General features: G+C 64.1%; 1 protein-coding gene across 5 annotated transcripts; it reads left to right on the forward strand.

The window, feature by feature from the left end:
* Window positions 1-1,463: 1,463 nt before the first annotated feature.
* GRIN1 (glutamate ionotropic receptor NMDA type subunit 1) lies at window positions 1,464-24,525 on the forward strand. 5 transcript variants are annotated; one of them, XM_055541655.1, is made up of 21 exons: window positions 1,479-1,736; window positions 3,932-4,066; window positions 6,711-6,887; window positions 8,753-8,815; window positions 9,516-9,616; window positions 13,732-13,853; window positions 13,924-14,098; window positions 15,596-15,740; window positions 15,837-15,920; window positions 18,014-18,155; window positions 18,246-18,373; window positions 18,558-18,722; window positions 18,797-18,915; window positions 19,028-19,140; window positions 19,213-19,361; window positions 19,477-19,634; window positions 20,095-20,256; window positions 20,374-20,483; window positions 20,590-20,735; window positions 21,935-22,045; window positions 24,395-24,463. In XM_055541655.1, exons 1-21 carry the CDS (start codon window positions 1,479-1,481, stop codon window positions 24,461-24,463), a joined length of 2,832 nt encoding a protein of 943 aa, XP_055397630.1. The 5 variants fall into 5 exon arrangements, with proteins under 5 accessions (XP_055397634.1, XP_055397630.1, XP_055397631.1 ...); XM_055541659.1 differs by lacking the exons at window positions 8,753-8,815; window positions 24,395-24,463 and adding an exon at window positions 24,031-24,147 and having other exon boundaries at window positions 1,464-1,736; XM_055541656.1 differs by lacking the exon at window positions 21,935-22,045 and having other exon boundaries at window positions 24,395-24,525.
* The last annotated feature ends 108 nt before the right edge of the window (window positions 24,526-24,633 follow it).

The raw sequence follows: 24,633 nt of genomic DNA on the forward strand, positions 1-24,633 counted from the left end.
GCAGCCAGGGTTCCCGCAGTGTCTGTGTCGAACTGGGGGCAGGCCGGTCAGAATAGGGGTGAGAAAGGCAGGGGATGGGGCCAGGACCCTGTCGGGAGGGACCTGGCCCCTCCCCTCTCCACTGCTTAGGACATCGCTTAGGTGTGGGGACCACCCTGCTTTGTCCCCACTGGGGGCTTCTGCTGTTGGGTCTGCAGAATCCTCAGTTGCTATTGGAAACGGTTGATGTCACTGGTAGTGGGCGGAGCGTCAGTCATCCTTTGAGTTAGGGAGAAGGAAGCACAGGCGGGGGTTGAGGGGCTTAGGACAAAGACTCGGGATCTTGAGGACTGGAAGGACAAGGCGGTGTGTCAAGGGGCAGGAGAGGGTTCTGGGGGCCGGGAGTGCCCTAGGAGAGGGGAGAAGCGTGGAGACGGGGTGTGCACAGGGTGTCTGCATCAGCAAGGCCTCCTCACCCCTGGCCCTCCTCCCAACTGCTGCAGACCCGACCCCCTCTGGCATGGCCTCTCCACAGCTGGTTGGGGTTCAGACCCTCAGACGCTCCTGGAAGACGCAGCTCAACATGGGGCCATCACTATCATCCCCCCATTCTTCTCAGCTCTCTAGGAGGGAGCCCGAGTCACATGGCCAGGCAGCCAGGGCCTCGCCCCCATTTTTGAGCCTTCTGCCTCCCCCAAGGGCGCGGCTCAGGGCCTCTTCGCAGGCCTTGCTTTCCAGCGGGTGGAGTCAGGTCCCGAAATATCACTGACTGTGGGTGAGGACTCGTGCACGCGCGTGTGCGCACACACACACACAAACTGGCACGAACACATTCGGTCCTGTTAAAGGACACAGGCGGCCGCCTGCGGTGACACGAACTCTTCTCACCTCCTCACGCTCGACTCCCTACAGGTGCGAGACAGCCCAGGTCTCAGTCTCAGCGACCCCTCCACACGCGCGCACACACGCGCGCGCACAGGCGTCCCCCTCTGGCGCGCGCTCTGAAAAACGCTCGCACGAACGCAGGCGCACAATCTGGCGCGGGAGGCGCCCCCGCTCCGGCTTCGCGCTGGGAAGCGGGGGCGGCAGGAGGGGCAGGCGACGCTGGCCCCGCTCGCCGCTCCGCAGTCGCCGCAGCCGCCGCAGCCGCCGCAGCGTTGGAACCGGGACCAGCGAAGCCCGCGGAGGAGCTGAAGCCGCCGTGTCCTCGCGGCGCGGGGCACCCGGAGCTGCAGCGAGACCCGCTTCAGCACCGCGGACAGCGCCCGCCGCCCGGGCCGCGCACCGCGGACCCACGCGCGCCGGGGGCCGCCCGGCTGGCCGAAGCCTCGCGGCACGCGTCCCTCTCTCGGGTGTCGCAGGACTAAGGCTCCTAGGGAAGACGCGGCGCCCTCCGTCCACGGGATCGGGCGCGCGCAGGACGGCCGGGGCTTCCCGCTGGGGATGCACCGAGGGCCCCGTGTTCTCGCTGCCCAGAGTCAGGGCGCCGCCCGGAGCCCATGAGCACCATGCGCCTGCTGACCCTCGCCCTGCTTTTCTCCTGCTCCTTCGCCCGCGCCGCCTGCGACCCCAAGATCGTCAACATCGGCGCGGTGCTGAGCACGCGGAAGCACGAGCAGATGTTCCGCGAGGCTGTGAATCAGGCCAACAAGCGGCATGGCTCCTGGAAGATCCAGCTGAACGCCACCTCCGTCACGCACAAGCCCAACGCCATCCAGATGGCCCTGTCGGTGTGCGAAGACCTCATCTCCAGCCAGGTGCCTGCCCCGCCCCTCCCCCACCCTCCCCCCATCCTCCCAGCTTCACCTTCCTTCCCTGCCGCTGTCCCCGTTTCATTCCATCCTTCCCTCGCCCTCTCGCTCCCCTTGAGAAAGGACCCAGAGGGCTGGTCTTGCCAGCAGCTGAACACCGGGCCGTCAGCTCTGTGTCGGCCCCAGACCAACCGCCTGCCACCGGGGCTTGCCCTCACCAGGCGTCCAGCTGGTGTGTGTGGATGTGTGGCTGCTTGTTTGGTCACTGTGTTGTCAGGGTGGTGGCGGGCATCCCGGGCAGCCCACGAGGTGCTGGCCCAGCCGCACGCAGGGCGCAGGGCTTTAAACCAGATGGGGCCCGGGGCCATCTTTATTCCTTCTTGGAGACCTCCATCCCTTCACCCTCCCCTGCCCCCATCCACAGTACTGCTTGACAGGGGAAATGGCCCACGTGTTGAAGCAGGGTGCTCTCTGGGGTGGGGATGGGGACGACCTGTGTGGGAGGCACCAGGGCTCAGCGGCTGGCAGCCCGCACTGTGAGGGGGAGGACACAACTGGGGATTTTGCCTGCAGAGCTCTCCGCCCCCGGCTCCGCGCCTGCTGCATCCCAATGAGGCAGCCCGATCACTGCAATGCAGCCCTTTATGTAAGAGGCGGCCCGACCCCGGTCCAAGTGCTGCTCACACACACTCACCTGACAGGTGTGCCACACCCACGGATACTCGTGCTCACATGTGCGCACATATTCATCCACGCTTGTGCACAGAGGTGCGTAGACTTAAACTAGCACTCACTCATGCATGTTGGCATTGGGTAATCCACTGCACAGTCAGTAACACAGACGCCCACCCCCACGCATCTCCATGGGCACATGCATTCCTGTGCCAGATATGCAAACACGTGCTCAGACACGCTCAAGCGTGCACACACATGCACATACACAAGTAGACATGCTGGGGCATGCTGTATACACACACACACCCAGCACACACTCGTGAGCACCGGCATGGTCACACTCATGCACACACATGCTCAGGCTAACACTGACCAGCCACCTCTGGATGCAGATGGGGTCAGGGAGGGAGATGGGGTAGGGCCCTTATGGGGATCCCTCCTCCAACGTACAGCTTTGCTGCCTGTGGGCACCGTTCCCCGGGGAGTAGCCAGTGCCGGGAGCCACGGTGACAGCAGTAGCTTCGCTCAGTGTCGCGCGCTGTGGGCCAGGCACGGCCATGGCAGCCCCCACCCCCGCCACGTGGCGCCAGCACACTCCCCCCATCTGCAGAAGCAGCGGAGCCCTGCGGCTCAGCAGGGGAAGGCACCAATGGGACAGACAGGGCCTTCCAATCCGAGGGCAGCTCAGAACTACCAGGCCTTCTGCCCCATCTCCCTGCCTCGGGCGCTGAGCCACTGGTCCAGGCAGGAAGTCCAAGCCTCCTTGAGGATGTGGTCGGTGCCCAAGTCAGCACTGCATCCGGCTCAAACCAAGTGGGGCTCAGCCTGCTGCTGGAAGACATCAGCAAAAGGCCTGGGCCTCTGGGTGGCTCCTTGTCCAGCTTCTCCCACTAATTCCTAATTCTCGGTCTGTAATGCTCCATGCAGGCCTTCTGGAGACACCCTCCATCTCTGGAGCATTAGCCTCTGTCCACCTCTGACCCAGGATGGGGGGCAGTGGGAGCTCTGGGTGTGGGTCTCCCTGCCACACCCACCACAGCGCGGTGGCATGTACAGCCCCAGACAGGACTAAGACTGGCCTTCGTCCTCCCGTGCAGCTCAGGTCAGCCCCCCAGTGTGAGGGGCAGGAGGGGAGGCCCCGGACAGCAGGAGCGTGGGGAGCGGTCTGTCCTCTCCCTGTGTGTCTTCTTAGACCTTGCAGTCTTGTTTTTAAATTGTTTTTCGTCTGGCTGTGCTGGGTCTCAGCTGTGTCACTTGGAATCTGTAGTTGTGATATGTGCGATCTGCTTCCCTGACCAGGGGTCGCACCCAGGCCCCCTGCACTGGGAGTGAAGTCCCAGCTACTGCACCACCAGGGAAGTCCAGGTCCCTGGAGTCTTGCTCTCTCTCTGCCTCCAGACAAGGCACAAGTGCCCCCCAGACACAGCCCTGCCTGCCGAGCTCCGCCTCTGCTGCTGCTGGCCAGCGGCTCTGGGGCAGGGCCTCCCGCTCCGCGCTCGGGCTGACTGTGTCCCCTGTGCCCGCAGGTCTACGCCATCCTAGTTAGCCACCCACCTACCCCCAACGACCACTTCACACCCACCCCCGTCTCCTACACGGCCGGCTTCTACCGCATCCCCGTCCTGGGGCTGACCACGCGCATGTCCATCTACTCAGACAAGGTAAGCCTGACCGCTGTGCCCCTGTGGGCAGACCCAGGGCCACCAGCAGCTTCCCGGGGAGGGGGTGCGGGGCACAGGCAGAGGGGCTCAGGCCACGGGCTCTGGGCTCCAGATGATATATTCAGGCACACTCACAACTCACACCAGAATACAGTCTCACAGAGACACACAAACTCACCCACACACATGCACACCAGTACACACTCATAGCACTCACACTCACACAAACTCACAGATGCGAACATATCTGTACACTCACGCCTACACACACACAGTCACACGGACATTCACCTGCTCTTACGTACGCATACACTGATGTTCACACATGTACTCACACCATCACCCACTCATTCATGCTTGTCTGCACACTCACGTAAAACCACTGTGTTCACTCCCCCACACTCATGCCCCATCACACACTGTGCCAGGCCCACACTCACACGCACACTCACAGTGACACATGCCCGCACACACTCAGGCACACAGCCCACTGACAGGTGCCAAAAGCAAGCCCTGGGAAGTGGCAGAGGCCCTCGTGGGTCAGAAGAGGGAAAGATGGGGCAGCTTCGTGGACCACAGAGCAGGGGCCCTTGGAAAAGGGGGTTCTCCAGGAGGAGATGCCTAGAGGGGCGGCGACACCAGGGACCAGCCCTCCACTAGAGGACGCAGCTGGAAGAGGGTTGAACTTGGTGCCGGGTGAACCGAGGAGGCAGCTCACGGCCGGGGACCGGTCTGGGGATTGCGGGCCTCAGGGCTGCCTCGTGGCCCTTGGGCTGGGGGTCTGGCTTGAGCCGCGTAATCGTGGAGCAGCAGCTGGGAGATTCGAGAGGTCCCCGAGTCAGGCTGGCAGGAAACTCGCCCCCAGAGCAGTGGGGAAGGCGCGCTGGCTCACACAGCTCTCCCGCAGGGTCTGCCCCAACTCTGGGAGGACCGGTCAGCTGGGAGCAAATGCCACCAAGAGGCTGGGGGGGTAGTCAGCCCGCTCCACGTTACCCTACAGGCCTGGGGCCTCCTGCGTGCTCAGTCGCTCAGTTGTGTCCGACTCTGCAACCCCATGGGCTGCAGTCTGCCTGGCTCCTCTGTCCATGGGATCCTCCAGGCGAGAACACTGGGTGGGCCACCTGCAGACAGACTGTGGACTCTGGCTCAGTGTCTGAGCAGAGGGGCAGAGGGCTGGGCTCTTGGGAGCCTTCCAGCTCTCCCCATCTTCTCCAGATTCATCCTGTCCAGAGCCCCAAGCTCTAGATAACACCGCTGAATCACAGAGGTCATCTCAGCCAGGCCCGGGGTATCCAGGGAGGTCAGGAACAACAGGGACAATGGCAAAGTGAGAGCAGAGTGAGGGATCCTCTGGGATGACCCCCACGGGAGGAGGCCAGCGGAGGCCGGGGCAGCCCTTCTTCCTGAGGCTCTGAAAACCAGTCATAGCAGAGCCTCCCAAGCTGCTCAGAGGCACTTACCCCTCAGCCGTGAGTGGAGGGCTCCCTCCTGTGCCTTCCAGCACCTCTCTGGGCATCAGGCCCGAAAAGTGCCGCCAGGGAGGACAGCAGCCGTGCGCCCAGATTGGCCAGGGCGGGAGCTCTCTCCCAGGCAGGACGCGGGCCTCCACGGGCTCCCACCCCAGATCCAGACCATGGCCCAGCACAAGGGCACACCTAGCGGCCAGACCTTAGAGCTCCACCCTGACCCTTCTAGAGTCTGTGCCCAGCAAGCGGGCCAGAACAACCTGGGTCAGAGCCAGTCCGACACCCCAGCCACAACGCCCTGGCAGCCGTGTCACCTGCCGGAGGACAGACAGAGGCAAAGGGGCATTCTTGAGCCCAGATTCCAAGGCCCAAAGAGGGAGCAGACGAACCCCTGGTTCAGGGTGGTCCCTAGGAGCCCTGCTCCCTGGACAGACGCAGAGGCTCCGCATTGAGGAGGGTAGAGCCTGCTCATCCCCTGCCCGCAGGCGGCACCCTCAGAGAAGCAGGCGTGGCAGGGTGTGGGCTAGAGCAACAACCCCGGTGAGGCCAAGAGACAGCAGCCCCAAGACGGAGGTTTCCTCAGAAAGACGGTTATACAAATTCAAGAAGGACCCATGGGGGTCTCTGAGATGCTGGGCGTCAGCAAGAACTTTCTGAGCCCGAGTAGCTGAGCTGGAGTGTCTGCGAGGAGGTGGGGGAGTCACCCCAGGAAAAATTCCACAAACCCCCCCGCCCAGTCTCAGTCAGGGGGCTGGTGGGCAAGCCGAGCCTGTTTCTCAGATGAGATGATGTGGGGTGCGGAGAAGTCACAGTGGGCGGGGAGGAGTCGGGGAAGCGGGGGCCCCGGGTCCGGGGTCTGTACGCCGCGAGCAGGAGCAGAGACCTGGCGGGGTCTCCAACGCGTGCGCCCTGGCGGTGGTCCGAGCCCCGCGCGCCCTGGCGGGGTTCTCCAAAGCGCGCCCTCACATCTACGGCCCGAGAGCCCTGGCGGGGTCTCAAACGCGCGCGCCCTGGCGGGGTCTCCAACGCCCGCCCTGGCGGGGTCTCCAACGTGCGCCCTGGCGGAGATCTCCAAAGCGCGTCCTCACCTCTGCGGCCCGCGCGCCCTGGCGGGGTCTCAAACGCGCGCGCCCTGGCGGGTTCTCCGGCCGCGCCCTCAGCCCTGCTGTGCCCCGCAGAGCATCCACCTGAGCTTCCTGCGCACCGTGCCGCCCTACTCCCACCAGTCCAGCGTCTGGTTCGAGATGATGCGCGTCTACAGCTGGAACCACGTCATCCTCCTGGTCAGCGACGACCACGAGGGCCGGGCGGCGCAGAAACGCCTGGAGACGCTGCTGGAGGAGCGCGAGTCCAAGGTGAGGCCCGGGCCGGGGCGCCGCGCGCAGGAGCAGGAGCCGGCGAGCCGCCGCTGTGTCTGTGGCCCGTGTGAACACCCTTCTCTTTCCATCGTGCATGGTCAGCACCACTCCGTCTGGCGAGCGCCCGCCCCAGCCTGTCCTCGGCTCATTTCACTCGCTTTTGCCATTAGTCGAAATCTCCTTCGTGTCAGTCCCTGCGGGGCGAGGGCAGGACCACCTGGAGCTCCGCAAACACCCCGCCCCGCCCCCTCCCCTCCCCCAGCCCGCTCAGGCCCCAGGCTCTGAACTCACTCGGGGCGCCAGCTCGCCCCCACACCGCCCCTAGGGCTCCCCCTCAGTGCAGTGGCCCCACGCGCCACGTCCCCTCTGCTGTGACCCCTCTGTGTCCTCTTGCTGGCCTCACTGCCGCAGCTGCCCTCCGCCTAGCCGCTGCCCGTCAACCTCACAGAAGCCTCATCCAGGGAAGTCTGCCAGCCCCACACCCAGTCTTGGCCCTGCCCCTCTTCGGCCCCTTCTCTCCTTCCCGCCCAGGCTCTGGACCCCTCCTGGGGACCAATTAGGTGCCTGGTTCTAATTGACTGTTCTTGTCCAGCTGACCCCCATCCCTAGGGCGGTGGCAAGATCAGAGTGGTGTTTCTGGGGGTCCAGGTGACCCCCACCCCTCCTTGTCCACCCCCACTGCCAGAGGAAGCCCAGGGTCCCGCCTCCACCCAGCCCACAGCCCCGGGCGCTCCGCACCCGGGCTGTGCCCCTCCCGGGTTGGGTGGTGGCCAAGCCGGGCAGAGAGGCTCAGGCTGGGGAGGGCCCCGGGAGGCCAGACCCAGGGGTGGCGGGCGCACGCACTGTATGCAGAGGCGGAGTTGGCTTCAATAAGCTGAGTGCCAACCCAGGCCACCCCAAGGTGCCATAGGCCCTGAAGGGAAGAGCGGGCACTGGCTGGGGGGAAGCAGAGGGCAGAACCAGAGGGCCCTGGGGGTCTTGCTTTAGGGGACGGGCTGAACCTGGGGGGGAGGGCTGGCTCCCAGGGCCGCACTAGGCGGGCGTGTCCCCTCCCAGGGTGGCTGCACGCATGCCCAGTGCACGCTCACACACACACGCTCCCTCTCTCAGGCGCGTGCAGTTGCTCCCAAGACCATCCACTCACACTCCCGCCGTCCCAGACTCAGGGCCCAGGGGCCCTCCACCCCCCCGGAGGTCCAGCAGGCTCACAAGTGGCGTGTGCCCATGAGCAGGCTCACCCCGAATTCACACTCAGGTGCCTGCACGCACACATGTGCTCAGACGCGCTGACCCTCACCCCGCCCCCGCCGCAGGCTCACTAGGTCGACACGCGCGCATGGATGCCCGCAGACGCGCCTGTGCTCATGAACTCCCGTCATAACTGCTCAGTGCCCGGGGGCGGCAGGGCATCCGCCACACGTGTCAGCGAGGGCAGGACCCTGGGCCTCCCAGAGGGGCAGAAGGGGTGCTTGGGGAGGGGACGCCACCCCATTCAGGACTCCCGTGGCTGGGGGGGTGCGGTGGGGACCCCACGGCAGGTGCATGGCAGGGTTGGGGGCAGGAGGGATCCCCAGAGGGTGTGTTTCGTTTGGATGCAGGCAGGGCTTCCCTCTCTCCTGAACTTGACCATTTCCACGAGTGCAACTCCACGCAGGCAGGGAGCCTTGGTGGCCCCCGCACCCTGCACCCCTGCCCCGTCCCGGCCCCAGCTCCGCCCCGGCCTAGGTGTTTGCGAGCTCCAGGTACGTGCCCGTCTGCAGACGTGCCGAGGAGGTGGTGTGATTGCTTTAGCGCCGTCATTTTCAACCGTTTATAATCTTCTTCTGTGTCTGCATATTTTCTCTGTGCACATTATTCATCAGAGTAAAAAAAGGAACTATGAAAACCTCGACCAACTGTCCTATGACCACAAGCGCGGACCCAAGGTATATATGCATGGACGTGCACGCCACCCACGACTAGGGAGCCCCGGCCGGGCGCCTCGGCCACCAGGGCTGCCGTGGGCCCAGCCGCGCCATGCCGCGGCCGAGCAGAGAGGAAGGAGAGCCAGGTCCAGAGCAGGCAGCCTAGGCAGGAGAGGCCAGTGCTGGCCGCCGGGCCCCCGCCCGCAGGCGGCCCGCAGGAGGAGCGGCTCTCTGGGGAGTGCATGTGAATCTCCGGGCCCCCGGGTTTCCTCGCGGAACCCAGGAGGGAGCCCGCCCGCCCGCCTGCAGTCCAGTCCGGGCCGCTCCCACAGGGCCGGCGGACAGGCCCCGGAGGACCTCCCGAGGTTTTGGAAAAGGCGGCCGGTCTCCGCCGTTTTGGATTGCGTTCCAAAACTTTCCTGTTTCCTGTCCGCTGCACGCCTCTTTCTGAGTCTCGGTCCACTTCAACTTGCATGCTCAGTGCAAAAGTGAGGCCAGGAGTGAGAGGAGAGCACGGAGCGCAGAGAGCGAGCAGGAGCGCGAGCGGAGGACGCAGGAAGGCCGGCAGCAGGGCAGGCAGCTGGCAGCGCAGGCGGCAGGCAGGCCGCGGCGGCCCTAGGGCGCGGCCTCGGGGTTCCTAGCGGCTGCAGCTCGACTTTCGCCCCTGAGGCGCTGTGTCCCCCGCCCCGGCCCCCCGCTAACGCTCCTGCTCGCACTGCAGGCGGAGAAGGTGCTGCAGTTCGACCCGGGGACCAAGAACGTGACGGCGCTGCTGCTGGAGGCGCGGGAGCTGGAGGCCCGGGTCATCATACTCTCCGCCAGGTGAGGCCAGGCTGGGCCGTCCACCCCGGCCACCTTGGGGCCAGGCCCAGGGCGCGCCCTGCTGATGTAGGGCTTTGCCTCCCAAACGCCCCCTGCCCCCCACACGCACACACAGGGCCTTGAGGACAGCAGAGGGATAGCCCCTGCCCTTAAGAAGGCAGAGGTGGTCCGGGCAGTAGTGGCTGACCGGGGTTCCAGGAGCTGGTCAGGGAGGGGTCCCAGGGAGGGGTCCCAGTGAGGGGACGAGGGGCCCGCAGAGACGGCCCACGGCAGGGAGAGGCCGGGGCCCTGGGGTGGAAGGGTTGGAGCGGCCGGACTAGGCAGTTACGAGAAGGGAACCTGTTAGGGACCTGACCCCTGGCTGCTGCTGGAGGGGACTGGCCCCACCGCGACCTTGGAGCTGAGCCCCAGTAAAAGCCTACCTTTGTGCAAATGGCTCTGTCCTGCCAGGGGAAGGCCAGGCCGCCAGAAATAGGAAGCAGCAGCACCGTGCCCCATGGGGCATGGGGGCCCGGCACTGTCCTCCCGTCCCAGAAGCTTTGCAGGCGCCAGCGGGGGTGAGGCCCGGGGTGCCCCGCTCCCTGGGATGGAGCCTGCTCCTCGGGCTGGAAGGCAGTGAGCAGGCACTAATCCCCGACACAGGCACACACAGCACACTCACTCACACACATCCACTGAACACACATCACCCACATGCTGTCTACACATGCACTGCACACGCATGTGCACACGACCCGCTTCTCTGCCCTCGTGTACACATGTATATGCCATATACACAGGACATTCACACACACACAGGCACACCGCCACACACCACACACACACACACTCACAGGACACTCACACACACACACACAGGCACACCACCACACACCACACACACACACACTCACAGGACACTCACACACACACACAGGCACACCGCCACACACCACACACACACACACTCACAGGACACTCGTACACACACACAGGCACACCACCACACACCACACACACACACACTCACAGGACACTCACACACACACACACAGGCACACCGCCACACACCACACACACACACACACTCACAGGACACTCACACACACACACAGGCACACCGCCACACACCACACACACACACACAGGACACTCACACACACACACACAGGCACACCGCCACACACCACACACACACACTTACACACTCACAAGACACTCATATACACACACAGGCACACCGCCACACACCACACACACACACACTCACAGGACACTCACACACACAAGACACTCATATACACACAGGCACACCACCACACACCACACACACACACACTCAGGCACACTGCCACACCACACACACACACACACAAGACACTCATATACACACAGGCACACAGGCACACACCACACACACACACACACACACAGGCACACTGCCACACCACACACACACACACACAAGACACTCATATACACACAGGCACACCACCACACACCACACACACACACACTTAGGCACACTGCCACACCACACACACACACACACAAGACACTCATATACACACAGGCACACCACCACACACCACACACACACGCATTCACAGGACACTCACACACACACACACAGGCACACCACCACACACCACACACACACACTTACGCACTCACAAGACACTCATATACACACACAGGCACATCGCCACACACCACACACACACACACTCACAAGACACTCACACACACACAGGAACACTGCAACACACCACACACACACGCACTCACAAGACACTCATATACACACACAGGCACACCACCACACACCACACACACACACTCACAAGACACTCGTACACACACACAGGCACACCACCACACACCACACACACACACTCACAGGACACACACACACACACACAAGACACTCATATACACACACAGGCACACCACCACACACCACACACACACACACTCACAGGACACTCACACACACACACACAGGCACACCGCTACACACCACACACACACTCACTCACAAGACACTTGAACACACACAGGCACACCACCACACACCACACACACACGCTGTCACAAGACAGTCATATACACACAGGCACACCGCCACAAACCACACACACATGCACTCACAAGACTCACAAGACATTCATACACACACACAGGCACACTGCCACACACCACACACACACACTCACAAACACATGCTCACCTAGACACATGAGCAGACACACTACACTGGCACACGCCCACACTGGCACACATGTGCTCACAAACATAGACGTGTGTGCCACACAGTGCACAGGCCCTGCGCGTGCACATACACTGCCCACCGAGGCACAGCGTTCACCAACCACATGCCCACCTCTTGAATCCACTCACGGCCTCTGGATTTCAAGTGGGAAGGAATCTGTGCCCTCACACACAGGACCTTGGAGCAGAGAGGCCAGAGTCCCACGGCAGGAGGACACCAGCCGGCCCGGCACAGTCCGCCCCTGGAGCCCAGGGATGCTAGCAGTCCCCTGGGCAGGGCCGCTGCAGCCCTGGCTCACCCTGTCCCCAACCCGACACCCGCTGTCTGCTTCTCACGAAGTCTGTTGAGAGCATTTTGCAGAGAAACCTCATTAAGCCAGTCTTAACTTTTGACCAGTTTTCTATTGAGCGTGTCAGAATTTCTAATTTGTTTCCAAAACTTTTTTTAAAAGTAATCCTCCTGGAATTGTCTTTACTGGGATCAGTTATTTCCATAAAACAGTTTGATGTCGATCAGGCTTTTGTCTGCAACTGCTTTCCTGAAGGTATCGATTTACACAGACACAAGCATAGGTGTGTGCTCACCACCAAGTCCAACCTCACAGACTTGGATGGTGTCAAGCAGACAGGCCTCTCCACCAGGCTTTGGGGGTGCCGCGCCCCGACATGCACATGCTGGTGCTGCCGGCCGTCTTGGCTGGATGCAGCCTGAAGCACCTCTATTTTGGGTTGCATTCTTGTTTAAAGCAAACACTGAAGGTTTGGATTTTTCCCTGAGAGAATTGGGGCTGACCCCCTAGGGTCCCTAGGGCTGACTGGGTTTTCTGCATCAGCCTTGTAAAAATAACCCTGCCCTCGGACCATCTCCTGAACTGCATTGTCCCCCGCTGCCCATGCATTAGAGAAGCAAAGTGTCCATCATGTCTGGGGTCAAGTTCCACCCTGCAGGGAAGAGGAGGTGGGAGTGCCATCAGGCTCAGGGTGCTTGTCCTGACCAGGCGGAGCCCAGCCCTAGGGGACGGGGTCCACAGAGGCTCGGCTGTGAGGAAACACCAAGAGCTCAGGGCAACGTGTGCCTGCAAGGTGAGGCCTGTGCTCTGTCCTGCCAGGGGCTCTGCCCTGGCTGGCAGGGAGAGCACCCAGGGCTGGGCACCCAGAGATGCTTGTTCAGACTCCAAAAGGGAGAGCAGGTGCCCTCATCCCCCCAGTGGCTTCTGCTGCAAGGCTCAGGGCAGCACCCTGGCGCTTGGTCCCAGCAGCATCCAGAAAGGTCCCAGCCTTTCAGTTCACAAGTTCAGGCATGGAACCAGAGGGGTGTGGCTTGCCCAGGAAACTGCAGGAGCAAGGGCTCAGGGGTGGATTATCAGACATAGACCTGACCCTCCGCTTCCCACCGTGTGCCTTGGCTCCTCAGTCCCTGTCCTGCCAGGGATCATGTTCTGCCTGCCTCACAGGGAGGTTCTGAGAATTAAATACAAAGGTGCGTGGAAAGCATTCAGAATATTGTCTGGTACAGGTGAGCAAGTTATCCATCAATAATGAGCCACCACCATCCGTGTCACCCTAACCCTGTCCACAAGAGCAGGGGGCCAGCAAGAGACCTCTGGCAAGCTCTGGGGGCCTGGGCCCCACCGCACCACTTCGGGGCTAGTCTTCGGGCCCAGGTGCAGTGCCGGCTGAGGGAGGGGCCGGGGTGGGGGCTGCCCCCCATCTCTGCAGTGCCTCCAGAGCTCCCTGCAGACCAGGGGCGGGGAAGAGGCAGGGGAAGGACACGCTGTGGAGGGGGACCTGGGAGTCGAGCAGCCGCCGCCGGCTGCGGGTGGGGAGAGCTGGAGTCCTGGCCGTCACCCCGCTCTGCCCCACAGCGAGGACGACGCTGCCACCGTGTACCGCGCAGCCGCGATGCTGAACATGACGGGCTCGGGGTACGTGTGGCTGGTTGGGGAGCGCGAGATCTCGGGGAACGCCCTGCGCTACGCCCCGGACGGTGAGTGCTGGGCTCACGGGTCCCGGTGGGCAGGGATCCCCCTCGGGCTCTAAGCCAGCTCTCGCCCCAGGCATCATCGGGCTGCAGCTCATCAACGGCAAGAACGAGTCGGCGCACATCAGCGACGCCGTGGGCGTGGTGGCCCAGGCCGTGCACGAGCTGCTCGAGAAGGAGAACATCACCGACCCGCCGCGGGGCTGTGTGGGCAACACCAACATCTGGAAGACCGGGCCGCTCTTCAAGAGGTAGGCGGGGCCACTCTCCAAAAGGTGGGCGGGGCCACTGGGTGGGGCCGCCCTCGGAGATGGGCGGGGCCGCCCTCCAGAGTGGGCGGGGCCACTCTTCCAAGGTGCGCGAGCTGATTTAATGCGGACGTGGTCCCTCTCTTCAAGAGGTGGGCAGGGCCGCCCCTCAGGGTGGGCGGGGCCGTTCTCTGAGGGGGTGGGACCGCCGTTCCAAGGTGGGCGGGGCCGCTCTTCAAGAGGTGGACGGGGCCACTCTTCCAGGGTGGGCGGGGTCGCTCTGAGGTGGGCGGGGCCGCCCGTCTAGGGTGGGCGGGCCACCGTTCCGGAACCCGGAAGAGTCGCTCCAGCCCAGCGTGCTGCGCCTACAAACACAGCCTCCTTCCCCGCTCCTCTCTGTCCCCACCTTGTCTCCATCCTCACCTCCATCCCCGCTGTGATAACCATCTGGTCCATTTCCAACACTGACACCGTCGCCTCGAATGTCACAGAAGCATGGCTGCCTCCATTGCCCCTGTCCCCACCTTTAAACACTGCAGCCGACCTGAGACGCCACCCCAGCCACCGGGATGACTAATAGCCCTGGGGAAGAGGATCCTGCCTCAGGCGGGCACTGGGAGCTTCCTCAGGCCCAGGAGGTCAGACAAGGATTTTGGGGATGGCACCCAAGCCTGCTTCGTCTGCAATACAGGAGACCTGGGTTCGATCCCTGGGTTGGGAAGATCCCCTGCAGGAGGGCATGGCAACTCACTCCAGTATTCTTGTCTGGAGAATCCCCATGGACAGAGGAGTCTGGAGGGCTACAGTCCATGGTGTCTTAAAGAGTTGGACAAACTGAGTGACTAAGCACATCCAAATCTGCCGAGAGCCAGGGTTGGCAAGAGACACAGTGGGTGGCCGCAGCAGGGCAGGAGTTAACACAGAGAACCCTGGACACCGTGCCACTAGTGTGGGGAGGCCCTCCATCACCAACACCCACCCCCAAGTAGCAGGTGAAGAGTCCTGGTCCGTGGTGCCCACAGCAGGAGCACACACAACTGCAGACATGCAGCATATGTGCACATAGGCGCATGCGTGTATATGCAGATTCGGAGAGGCTCGTGGAACATCACACCTGTGCCACACGTACATGCACGGGGCTGCACCCCATACAAAGATCTTGTGTGTGCACACATATATGGCCCAGTGGACACACCACACACACACACACTCACGTGTGCACATGCAGGAAGACGAGACCTCAACCCATCCTCCTCCACTCACTGGTGAATGGGCCACCGCGTCCTCCCTGGGCTTCTGCCACCTCATCTGTAAAGCTGTGAGAATCAAACGTCCCAGCCCACAGGAAACCCTCAAAACAGGGTCTAGAGCCAAGGAGCTGCTTGGCTGACGTGGCTGTGCTGTCCATCTGGCACCGGCGGACGGGCTCGCCATCCAGGCAGCTCACAGTGGGAGCGGGAACTGCATCCCTGATCGTTCCAACCACACTGCCCTCTCCAGGGTTCTGATGTCTTCCAAGTATGCAGACGGGGTGACCGGCCGTGTGGAATTCAACGAGGATGGGGACCGGAAGTTTGCCAACTACAGCATCATGAACCTGCAGAACCGCAAGCTGGTACAAGTGGGCATCTACAATGGCACTCATGTAGGTGGGGGTCATGAGGGGGTGGGGGCTGGGGCCTTAGGGTCCTGGGGCCGAGACCCCTGCGTGGCCACCTCCATCTCATACTCCCACCCCCAGGTCATTCCCAATGACAGGAAGATCATCTGGCCGGGTGGAGAGACCGAGAAACCTCGCGGCTATCAGATGTCCACCAGGTTGAAGGTGGGGGCCCCGCCTCCCTGCCCCAGTCTCTGTACGCCGTAGCCTCCATCCTGTGCTGCGGGTGCAGAGGGGACAGTGAGGGCCCTGAAAGTGACTAAAGGCCCTGGGACCAGCCCAGCACCCACGGCCACTGCACACACCTGGCGCGGCAGAGGGGCAGGGAGAGGGAGTGGGTGCAGGAGAGGAAGCCCAGCTCCCCGGCCCCTCCTGACCCCATCCCGCTTAAGCCTGGGACAGCCATGTGGACCCGGGCTCCCCTGGGGACGAGGGACAGACAGTTGGTCTTTCTGTGGACTTCAGTACTCTGAGTGCTGAGCCCCAGTCCTGGAGATGATGCCTCCACACTCTTCGGCACTCCTCCAGGTGGTCCCAGCCCACCGCCCACCCTTGGCCTTCCTGGCCTCCTGCTGGAACTGGCTCAGACTGTCCTTCTGAGCCGGGTCTCCCCGCGCTGGCCAGCCCCTCTGTGACTCAGTGGGCCTCTGGGAGCCCCTCCCTTGGGACCTCATCTCTCACAGCTTCTCTTCCTCATCCTGACTCTGCTACACTCCTTCAGGCTCATCCCAGGATGCCTCCCAAGAGTCCCTCCCACACTGACCCACACCAGCATCAGGCTGGTACCTGAGCTCACCAAAGGCAAAGAGCCTCACACCGTCCTTCTTGTGGTGTCCCCAGGTCCTCTCTTGACCTCCTCTGCTTTCTGAGCTACCCCACCCCCATGGCCTCTCACCTGGACCTCTTTGTCTGCACTTGCCCACAGGGCACCAACCCTCTCTATGGGCAGAAGGGAGTTTCCCCAAGCCAATGCTCAGGAAAGACGCTTTGTGTTGAAAAGTCTGAGTGTAAAACAGACAAAACAGATGGCCAAGATGGTCCCCTATAGGCTTTGAGAGCCAGAAGGCCTTTTAGAATTTTTTGTGTGTGGTCCTTATTTTTTTGACACAAAATTGTTTATTTTCAAATTAGTTCTCATTGAAGGATAGTTGATTTACAGTGTTTGTTTCTTCTGTACAGCAAAGTTACTCAGTTATACACACACATATACCCACTCTTTTTAGGTTCTATCCCCATATGGGTCACTGAGCGCAGTTCCCTGTGCTATGCAGTAGATCTTATCAGTTATCTATTTTATGTGTAGTAGTGTATGTATATGTCAATTCCAATCTCCCGGTTTATCCCTCCTCTGTCTCACTGATTTTTTAAAAGCATGAGCATATTACTTGTATAATAGAAATGGTGATGAAAGTTTTAAAGCAAATAAGCCCCTTCAGGGGCTCCCAATCCCCTGCCCTTGGGGGAGCTGGTCACCCTGCAGGAGAAGGGGCCTCTCTCACCAACCTCATTCACCTCCTAGACTCAACCCCAGCACTGTGTCCCCTGGGACCCCTCATCCCGTGCAGTGATTGGTTCAGCTCCGCTGCCTATGTCTATCCTGCCTACTCCCAGCCTCCAGAGCTCTGAAGGACAGAGAGGAGAGAGTGCCCACTGTGAGCCCCAAGGAGCCCCTGGTTTGAAGAGGCCACAGCAGAGAGGGCAGCCTCACTGGGGGAGAGGCAGGGAGGCAGGATAGATGATCAGACAACGACCCCCTGCGGGTGGAGGCTGAGGCCAGGAGAAGCTGGAAGAGCGAACAAGGGCAGTCCTTGCATGTCCCTAGTCCTGGGCAGGCTCTGAGTGGACATGCCCCTGTCTTCATGGCAGGGGGTGGGGGCAGGGGGTAGGCTTTGGGCTGGTACAGGGAGGTCCTCAGCCTCAAGAAGTCAGAGAAGGGGCTCAGGGCAGACTGGACGTCTGGCAGGCTCCACTGACCAAGGGACTGTTCCGTAGGCCAGGACCTGAAAGAAAAGTGGCCGAGAGAAGGCACAGTGTTCCAGGAGGCCAGGCGCCCTCTGCGCACTGGAGGAAGCCTTAGGTTCTGGCGCCCCTCCTGGGAGCAGCAGGCTGATCGCTGCCAGAGGGGGCCGTAGGGGGTAGTGCGGGAAATGTCAGGGATCTGGGGAGGGGGCTCCAGGGAAGTCTGTGTGCTGAGAAGAGGGCAGCGCCCAGGACAGCCCAGGGCTGGTGGTCCAGGCCGTGTGTCCCCGCGTCCCCAGATCGTGACGATCCACCAGGAGCCCTTCGTGTATGTCAAGCCTACGCTGAGCGACGGCACGTGCAAGGAGGAGTTCACCGTCAACGGGGACCCGGTCAAGAAGGTGATCTGCACCGGGCCCAATGACACGTCGCCAGGCAGCCGTGAGTGCGGGGCGGGGGCACTGGCTTCGGGGGGGCGGGGACCGCGCGCCGGCGAGCCCCTGCTGACCGCGTCCTGCCCCCACTCGCCAGCGCGCCACACGGTGCCTCAGTGCTGCTACGGCTTCTGCGTCGATCTGCTCATCAAGCTGGCGCGGACCATGAACTTCACGTACGAGGTTCACCTGGTGGCCGACGGCAAGTTCGGCACTCAGGAGCGGGTAGGAGTGGTTCCTAGGGGCCGGCGCAGGACCGGGTCCTGCTCCCCCGAGGGTCTTCTGTGGGCGGGGCCTGAGCCTGGGAGGAGTCTGGAGTGGGTGACCCCTGAGATGGGTCGGGGCGGGAGCCTGTCTGGGGAGTGGGGCCCGCGGTGTCCGCGTCCCCACCGGCGGGGTCGCCCCACAGGTGAACAACAGCAATAAGAAGGAGTGGAACGGGATGATGGGCGAGCTGCTCAGCGGGCAGGCGGACATGATCGTGGCCCCGCTGACCATCAACAACGAGCGCGCGCAGTACATCGAGTTCTCGAAGCCCTTTAAGTACCAGGGCCTGACCATTCTGGTCAAGAAGGTGCGTGGAGGCCCGGCGGGGCGGGGGGCGTCCCGGGAGGGCCGGGGCGGCGCTGACGGCCTGTGGCCCCGCAGGAGATCCCCCGGAGCACGCTGGACTCCTTCATGCAGCCCTTCCAGAGCACGCTGTGGCTGCTGGTGGGGCTGTCCGTGCACGTGGTGGCCGTGATGCTGTACCTGCTGGACCGCTTCAGGTGAGTGCGGCCCGGGGACCGGACTCCTCTACCTGCGGGCGGGCGGAGCGGGCGCGGGCCGGGGCAGGCTGCCCCTTCCGCCCTCTCCCGCCCGCCCTTTGCGCCCCCGCAGCCCCTTCGGCCGGTTCAAAGTGAACAGCGAGGAGGAGGAGGAGGATGCGCTGACCCTGTCTTCGGCTATGTGGTTCTCCTGGGGCGTCCTGCTCAATTCAGGCATCGGGGAAGGTGAGGCGACGCCAGGCCAGGGCCCCATCCTGCCCCGCCGCCCGCCCCGAGCTGACGGTCCTCTGCCCGCAGGCGCCCCCAGAAGCTTCTCGGCGCGCATCCTGGGCATGGTGTGGGCGGGGTTCGCCATGATCATTGTGGCCTCCTACACCGCCAACCTGGCAGCCTTCCTGGTGCTGGACCGGCCCGAAGAGCGCATTACCGGAATCAACGACCCGCGAGTGAGGCCGGGCCCGTCTGGGGGCTGGGGAGGGAGGCGCTCAGGCCCTCCGCCCCGTGGGGTGGGGTGGGGTGGGGCCGGGGAGCAGCCACGAGCCTGGCTGTCTGACCCCGCAGCTGAGGAATCCCTCGGACAAGTTCATCTACGCGACGGTGAAGCAGAGCTCAGTGGACATCTACTTCCGGCGGCAGGTGGAGCTGAGCACCATGTACCGGCATATGGAGAAGCACAACTACGAGAGCGCAGCGGAGGCCATCCAGGCAGTGCGCGACAAGTGAGGAGCGGGGCTGGGCCAGCGAGGGGGCGGGGCCAGCGAGGGCGGGTCGGGGCCACCCAAGTCGCGCCGACAAATGAGGGGCAGGGCCAGTGGAGGCGGGGCGGGGCCATCCAGGCCGTGCGCGACAAGTGAAGGGGCGGGGCGGGAGAGGGGCGGGGCCAGCCAGGCCGCGCGCGACCAATGGGGGCGGGGCCTGTGGTGGCGGGGCGGGGCCTGTGAAGGGGCGGGGCGGAGCCATCCGGGTCGGGCGCGACGAGTAAGGGAGGGGCAGGCGGGGCGCGAGTGAAGGGCGGGCAGGACAAGCTGGGGGCGTCCACATCCACAGTCAGTGTCCCGGCCGTGTGGGAGCCACGGGGAGGGGGGACAGACGGCGGGTCCCTAGCTGGCAGGAGGAAGGCTCGCGGGGAGCCAGGGCCACCTGGAAGCGTGGCCGCCGTGACCCCGCCCTTGCCCGCAGCAAGCTGCACGCCTTCATCTGGGACTCGGCGGTGCTGGAGTTCGAGGCCTCGCAGAAGTGCGACCTGGTGACCACGGGCGAGCTCTTCTTCCGCTCGGGCTTTGGCATCGGCATGCGCAAGGACAGCCCCTGGAAACAGAACGTCTCCCTGTCCATCCTCAAGTGAGCTGGCCTCACCTTCCCCCTCTCCGCCCCGCCCCGCCCCGCGAGCCCCTCCCGAGGCACACCCCGCGCCGCCCCGCCCCGCCCCGCCGGGGCTCACACGCCCCGCCCATCCAGGTCCCACGAGAACGGCTTCATGGAAGACCTAGACAAGACGTGGGTTCGGTACCAGGAGTGCGATTCACGCAGCAACGCCCCTGCTACCCTGACCTTCGAGAATATGGCAGGTGGGCCCCTCCCCCCCCATGTCAAGGCCCCTGATGACCCTAGATGGGTGCCCCAGGGGGCCGCATCCGGAGCAGCCACAGCTGAGGCACTGGGTGTCGCCCCCAGGGGTCTTCATGCTGGTGGCTGGGGGCATCGTGGCCGGGATCTTTCTGATCTTCATCGAGATCGCCTATAAACGGCACAAGGACGCCCGGCGGAAGCAGATGCAGCTGGCGTTTGCGGCTGTGAACGTGTGGAGGAAGAACCTGCAGGTAGGGCAGGCCGCCCTCCGAGGCCTGGTGCCCATGGCCCGGCCCGGCCCGGCCCTCCTCCATCCCCGCAGGCGGAAGCGCTGGCTCTGGCTCCCAGGAGCCCAAGGGGCAAGGACTGGAGCTGGGAGCCACAGCCAAGGCCGCAGTGCTGGGCGCCGCCTGTGGGTGGCTGCCTCTGCGAAGCCGGGCTCCAAGCGTCCACCCGGCCCCTCTGTCTCCAGAGTCGCCCACCGAGGCCCATTCCGTAGGAAGGCAGACTGAGGCAGGGTAAGACAGGGACCCAGCTGGGTGTAGCATGTGAGTCCAAGGCGCAGTCCACCATCCCTCGCCGCCCCGTGCCCCTCCAAGGACCCGGTTCCCTGCCACCCTGCTGTGCTCCATGTAACTGCAGTCTGAGCTGGTCAGCTGGTCCCGCCGGGCACCCCAGGCTGTGCTCATGGGGCTTTGCCGGCAGCAGGGGACGGGCTGCCCACAGCCCACCTGGGCCGGGGTCGTGCCCCATGGTCCAGCCCCAGGCTGCCCCATCTCTTCTCTTTCTCTGGGTGCCTCCCCAGAGCCTGTGTCCTGGGAGGAAGCTGGTGTTGCAGAGAGGGAGGGCCGGGGGAATGGGGTTGCCAGTGTCCCCACACCTCTCATCTGCCCACTCTTGCTCTTGGGACCTGGCTTGCTGCTCCCAGTGGCGGGCGCAGGGCCCACTCTGGCCATCAGACCCAAAGCCAGGGTCCCAGGAGCTGCCACTGTCTCTCTGTCACTCCAATCCATCTCGCCACCTGCCTTTGGTCCCCTCAGCCCCTTCCTAAATCTCGGTGTGCTTCCTCTGGGGTCAGAGTGGCTGGTGGGGCCTGTGGGGGTGACTCACCCAGTGTTCAGGGGGCTCCTCCTCCTTGGGGCACCCGTACACCAGGGGCACCTTGGAACCAGGGAACCAGGCGGACCTTCCTGGAAGAGAGCCAGCTGAGGACCCCACCCCGCCTCCCCAAACCCAGTCCCAGCACAAGGAAGGTCAGGCCGGAGACCCCGGCAGCAGCAGAGGCCGCCTGCGAGCGTGGGGCCGGCGGCTGGTCCATCCAGCACAGGGAGGCAGGCAGGAGCGAGGGCCCGAGCGGCCAGCCAGGCTGGGCAGCAGCCCCCAGGAGCAGGCGAGGGCAGGTGTGGCCGCCACCCTCAGCCGTCTAATCACTTATACATATTCATTTTAGGATAGAAAGAGTGGTAGAGCAGAACCCGACCCTAAAAAGAAAGCCACATTTAGGGCTATCACCTCCACCCTGGCTTCCAGCTTCAAGAGACGTAGGTCCTCCAAAGACACGGTAAGGGGAAGAGCGCCCAGTCCCACGTGTCCGACTCTCCCCTCGCCCCCGTGTCTGTGTCCCGTGCATCAGGCCCGCCCTCGCCATCCCACCACCCGCCTCTGCCCGCGTGGCCCTTCTGCGCTCACCGCTGCCCGCCCGGCACACTAGGGCCTCTCTGACTCTGGGCCCCTCTCTCGGCCCTCTGCCGCGGGCCCGCCCGCCGGGTCGTCTTCCCCGTGTGTCTCTGCGTTAGTCTGCCCCCTGTGCCATGACGCCACGCGCCATCTTAAAGCCGTGTCATGTCGTTGGTCAGCCGGTCAGCCTCCCCACTCGGGGCTGTGCCTGCAGCCCCGGGCGCCCAGGGCCACCCCGTCCCGGGCTCCTCAGCCGTCAGGAGGCCACACCACCTCTCTGTTGCGTGCGTTCCTCCAGCTTCTCCCAGGGAGAGGCCCACTGCCCTCGCTCCCTCCCTGCGACGTCCGTGGAGGGGTGCCTGTGATGTCCCATCCGTCCATCTGTCTGGCCGCCAGCCCCGCCACCCAGACACCTGTCTCTCGTGTCTCACCAGAGCCATGCCTGTTGCATCCCCTCCATGTGGTCTCTGTGTGGGCCGGGGCTGGGGGCCCGGGCCCGGCTCCATCTGGGTGGACGGCTGGGGCCTGGAGTTGGCACAGGCCCCTGGCCACAGGGGCCGTCAGATGGGGAACGGGTGGGACCAGAGGTGGCGGCTCCCACCCCAGGCCGAGCAGGGGCCCTGCGGGAGGCGTGCTGGCAGCACCCGGGGGTCTGAGAACGGGGCGGGGGGGCCCCGAAAGCTGTGGCTGGCAAGCCTTGGGCACTGAGGCTCAGGGAGGGGAGACCCCCACGGAGGGGAGCGGTGCTTCAGCGCCTGACCCCCAGCCCCTTCAGAGCCTGAGCCAAGGGTTCCCTGTCCTCCTGCCTGGGCAGCCTGTCACTGTCCTGGGTGTGTGTGCTGGAACCCCAGGCCTCCAAGACTGGCCTAGCCCTGCTGGGAGCGTCCCCAGCGAGGAGGGCCCGCCCAGCCAGCACAGCCCTCAGCCCAGCAGCCTCCCCACGGTTCAGGGGCGGCTCGTCCTCCCGTCCACAAGGAGCCCCCAGTTCACGGGCAGTATCACCCCACAGTCTTACGATCCAGGTGGAAGCAGGATTTGTAGCCCCTGCCCACAGCGCAAGGGAAGAGGGGCAGACACAGGACAGACAGGGTGAGGCCCAGAGCCATCCAAGTCCGGGGTGAGGCCGCCACCTGCCCCAAAGGGGCCCGTGAGGCCTGGCTACTCCACTCCTAGGGCTCAGCACAGGCAGAGTGGGTGGACAGGGGTGGCCCGAGGGGCTGAGAGCACAGGCCTGGAGCCGTGCAGCCTGGGAACTGGGTGGGGCCTGAGCCAGGGGCCCCACCGGGGGCTGGGAGGGCCAGAGAGGAGCAGCGGTGGGGCAGCCGGGGAGGAGGCGCCCAGCAGACAGACCTCTGGGGACAGGCAGGCGAAAGGAGGGTCAGGAGAGTCACGCAGGCAGGGGGCCACTTTCCGAGGGCAGCAGAATCCCACTCCCGTCCCAGCCCGGAGCCCACTCACAAGCCCTTAGCTGGCCTGGGTGCAGCTCAGAGACCCTCAGGGTGCCTGTCCCGGGACACGCTCCCAGCAGACTCCTTGCCCGAGCCTCCCCGGGGACCACCCTCCAGGCCAGCTCTGGTGCCACGTGGCATCTGGGGTTGGCCAGCCCTGCAGGGGTGACTGGGGACACTGCCAGCTGGGGGCTGGGCGGGGGAGGGCAGCCCAGCCCCCCACCGTTTCAGGCTGGGCACCTGCTCGGAGGGAGGCCTGGGTGGGGGGCTCTGTCGGGAGGGGTGGGGTCAGTCCGGCTGCTGAGATGCGCTGCCCCTGTCCCGTGGCTGGTCTGGGCCAGGGCGGCACTGGGCGCTCAGGGCTGGGGTCCCTGGCGGCCGGCGGGGCCAGCGGGTATTGATTGTTGGTTCTTATTTATAGAGCACCGGGGGTGGACGCGGCGCTTTGCAAAACCAAAAAGACACAGTGCTGCCGCGACGCGCTATTGAGAGGGAGGAGGGCCAGCTGCAGATGTGTGCCCGTCATAGGGAGAGCTGAGACGCCCTGCCCGCCCTCCTCTGCCCCCCTCCCCCGCAGACAGACAGACAGACGGACGGGACAGCGGCCCGGCCCACGCAGAGTCCCGGAGCACGACGGGGTCAGGGGGAGGAGCGCCCCCCAGCCTCCCCCAGGCCGCGCCCGCCTGCCCGCCGGTCGGCCGGCTGGCCGGTCCACCCGTCCCGGCCCCGCGCGTGCCCCTGACGGCCGGGCTAACGGGCGCCTTGTCTGTATTTCTATTTTGCAGCAGTACCATCCCACTGATATCACGGGCCCGCTCAACCTCTCAGATCCCTCGGTCAGCACCGTGGTGTGAGGCGCCCGGAGGCGCCCACCCGCCCCGTTAGCCCGGCCAAGGACACTGAGGGGTCCTGCTGCACGGGAAGGCCTGAGGGAAGCCCACCTGCCAGAGACTGCCCACCCCGGGCCTCCCGTCCGTCCGTCCGCCCTGCTGCCGGTGGGCAGCCCCTGCTGGACTGAGGCTCG

The sequence above is a fragment of the Bubalus kerabau genome, chromosome 11 (assembly GCF_029407905.1).
Source record: "Bubalus kerabau isolate K-KA32 ecotype Philippines breed swamp buffalo chromosome 11, PCC_UOA_SB_1v2, whole genome shotgun sequence".
NCBI classification, from domain to species: Eukaryota; Metazoa; Chordata; class Mammalia; order Artiodactyla; family Bovidae; genus Bubalus; species Bubalus kerabau.

What these genes read in the sequence shown, in the direction of transcription:
- GRIN1 (XM_055541655.1), top strand. Translation starts at nt 1,479, where the DNA reads ATGAGCACCATGCGCCTGCTGACCCTCGCCCTGCTTTTCTCCTGCTCC. An exon ending in TGGAGGAGCGCGAGTCCAAG is followed by an intron (nt 6,888 to 8,752) that starts GTGAGGCCCGGG and finishes ATTATTCATCAG; the next exon opens with AGTAAAAAAAGGAACTATGA. An exon ending in CCTGCGCTACGCCCCGGACG is followed by an intron (nt 13,854 to 13,923) that starts GTGAGTGCTGGG and finishes CTCTCGCCCCAG; the next exon opens with GCATCATCGGGCTGCAGCTC.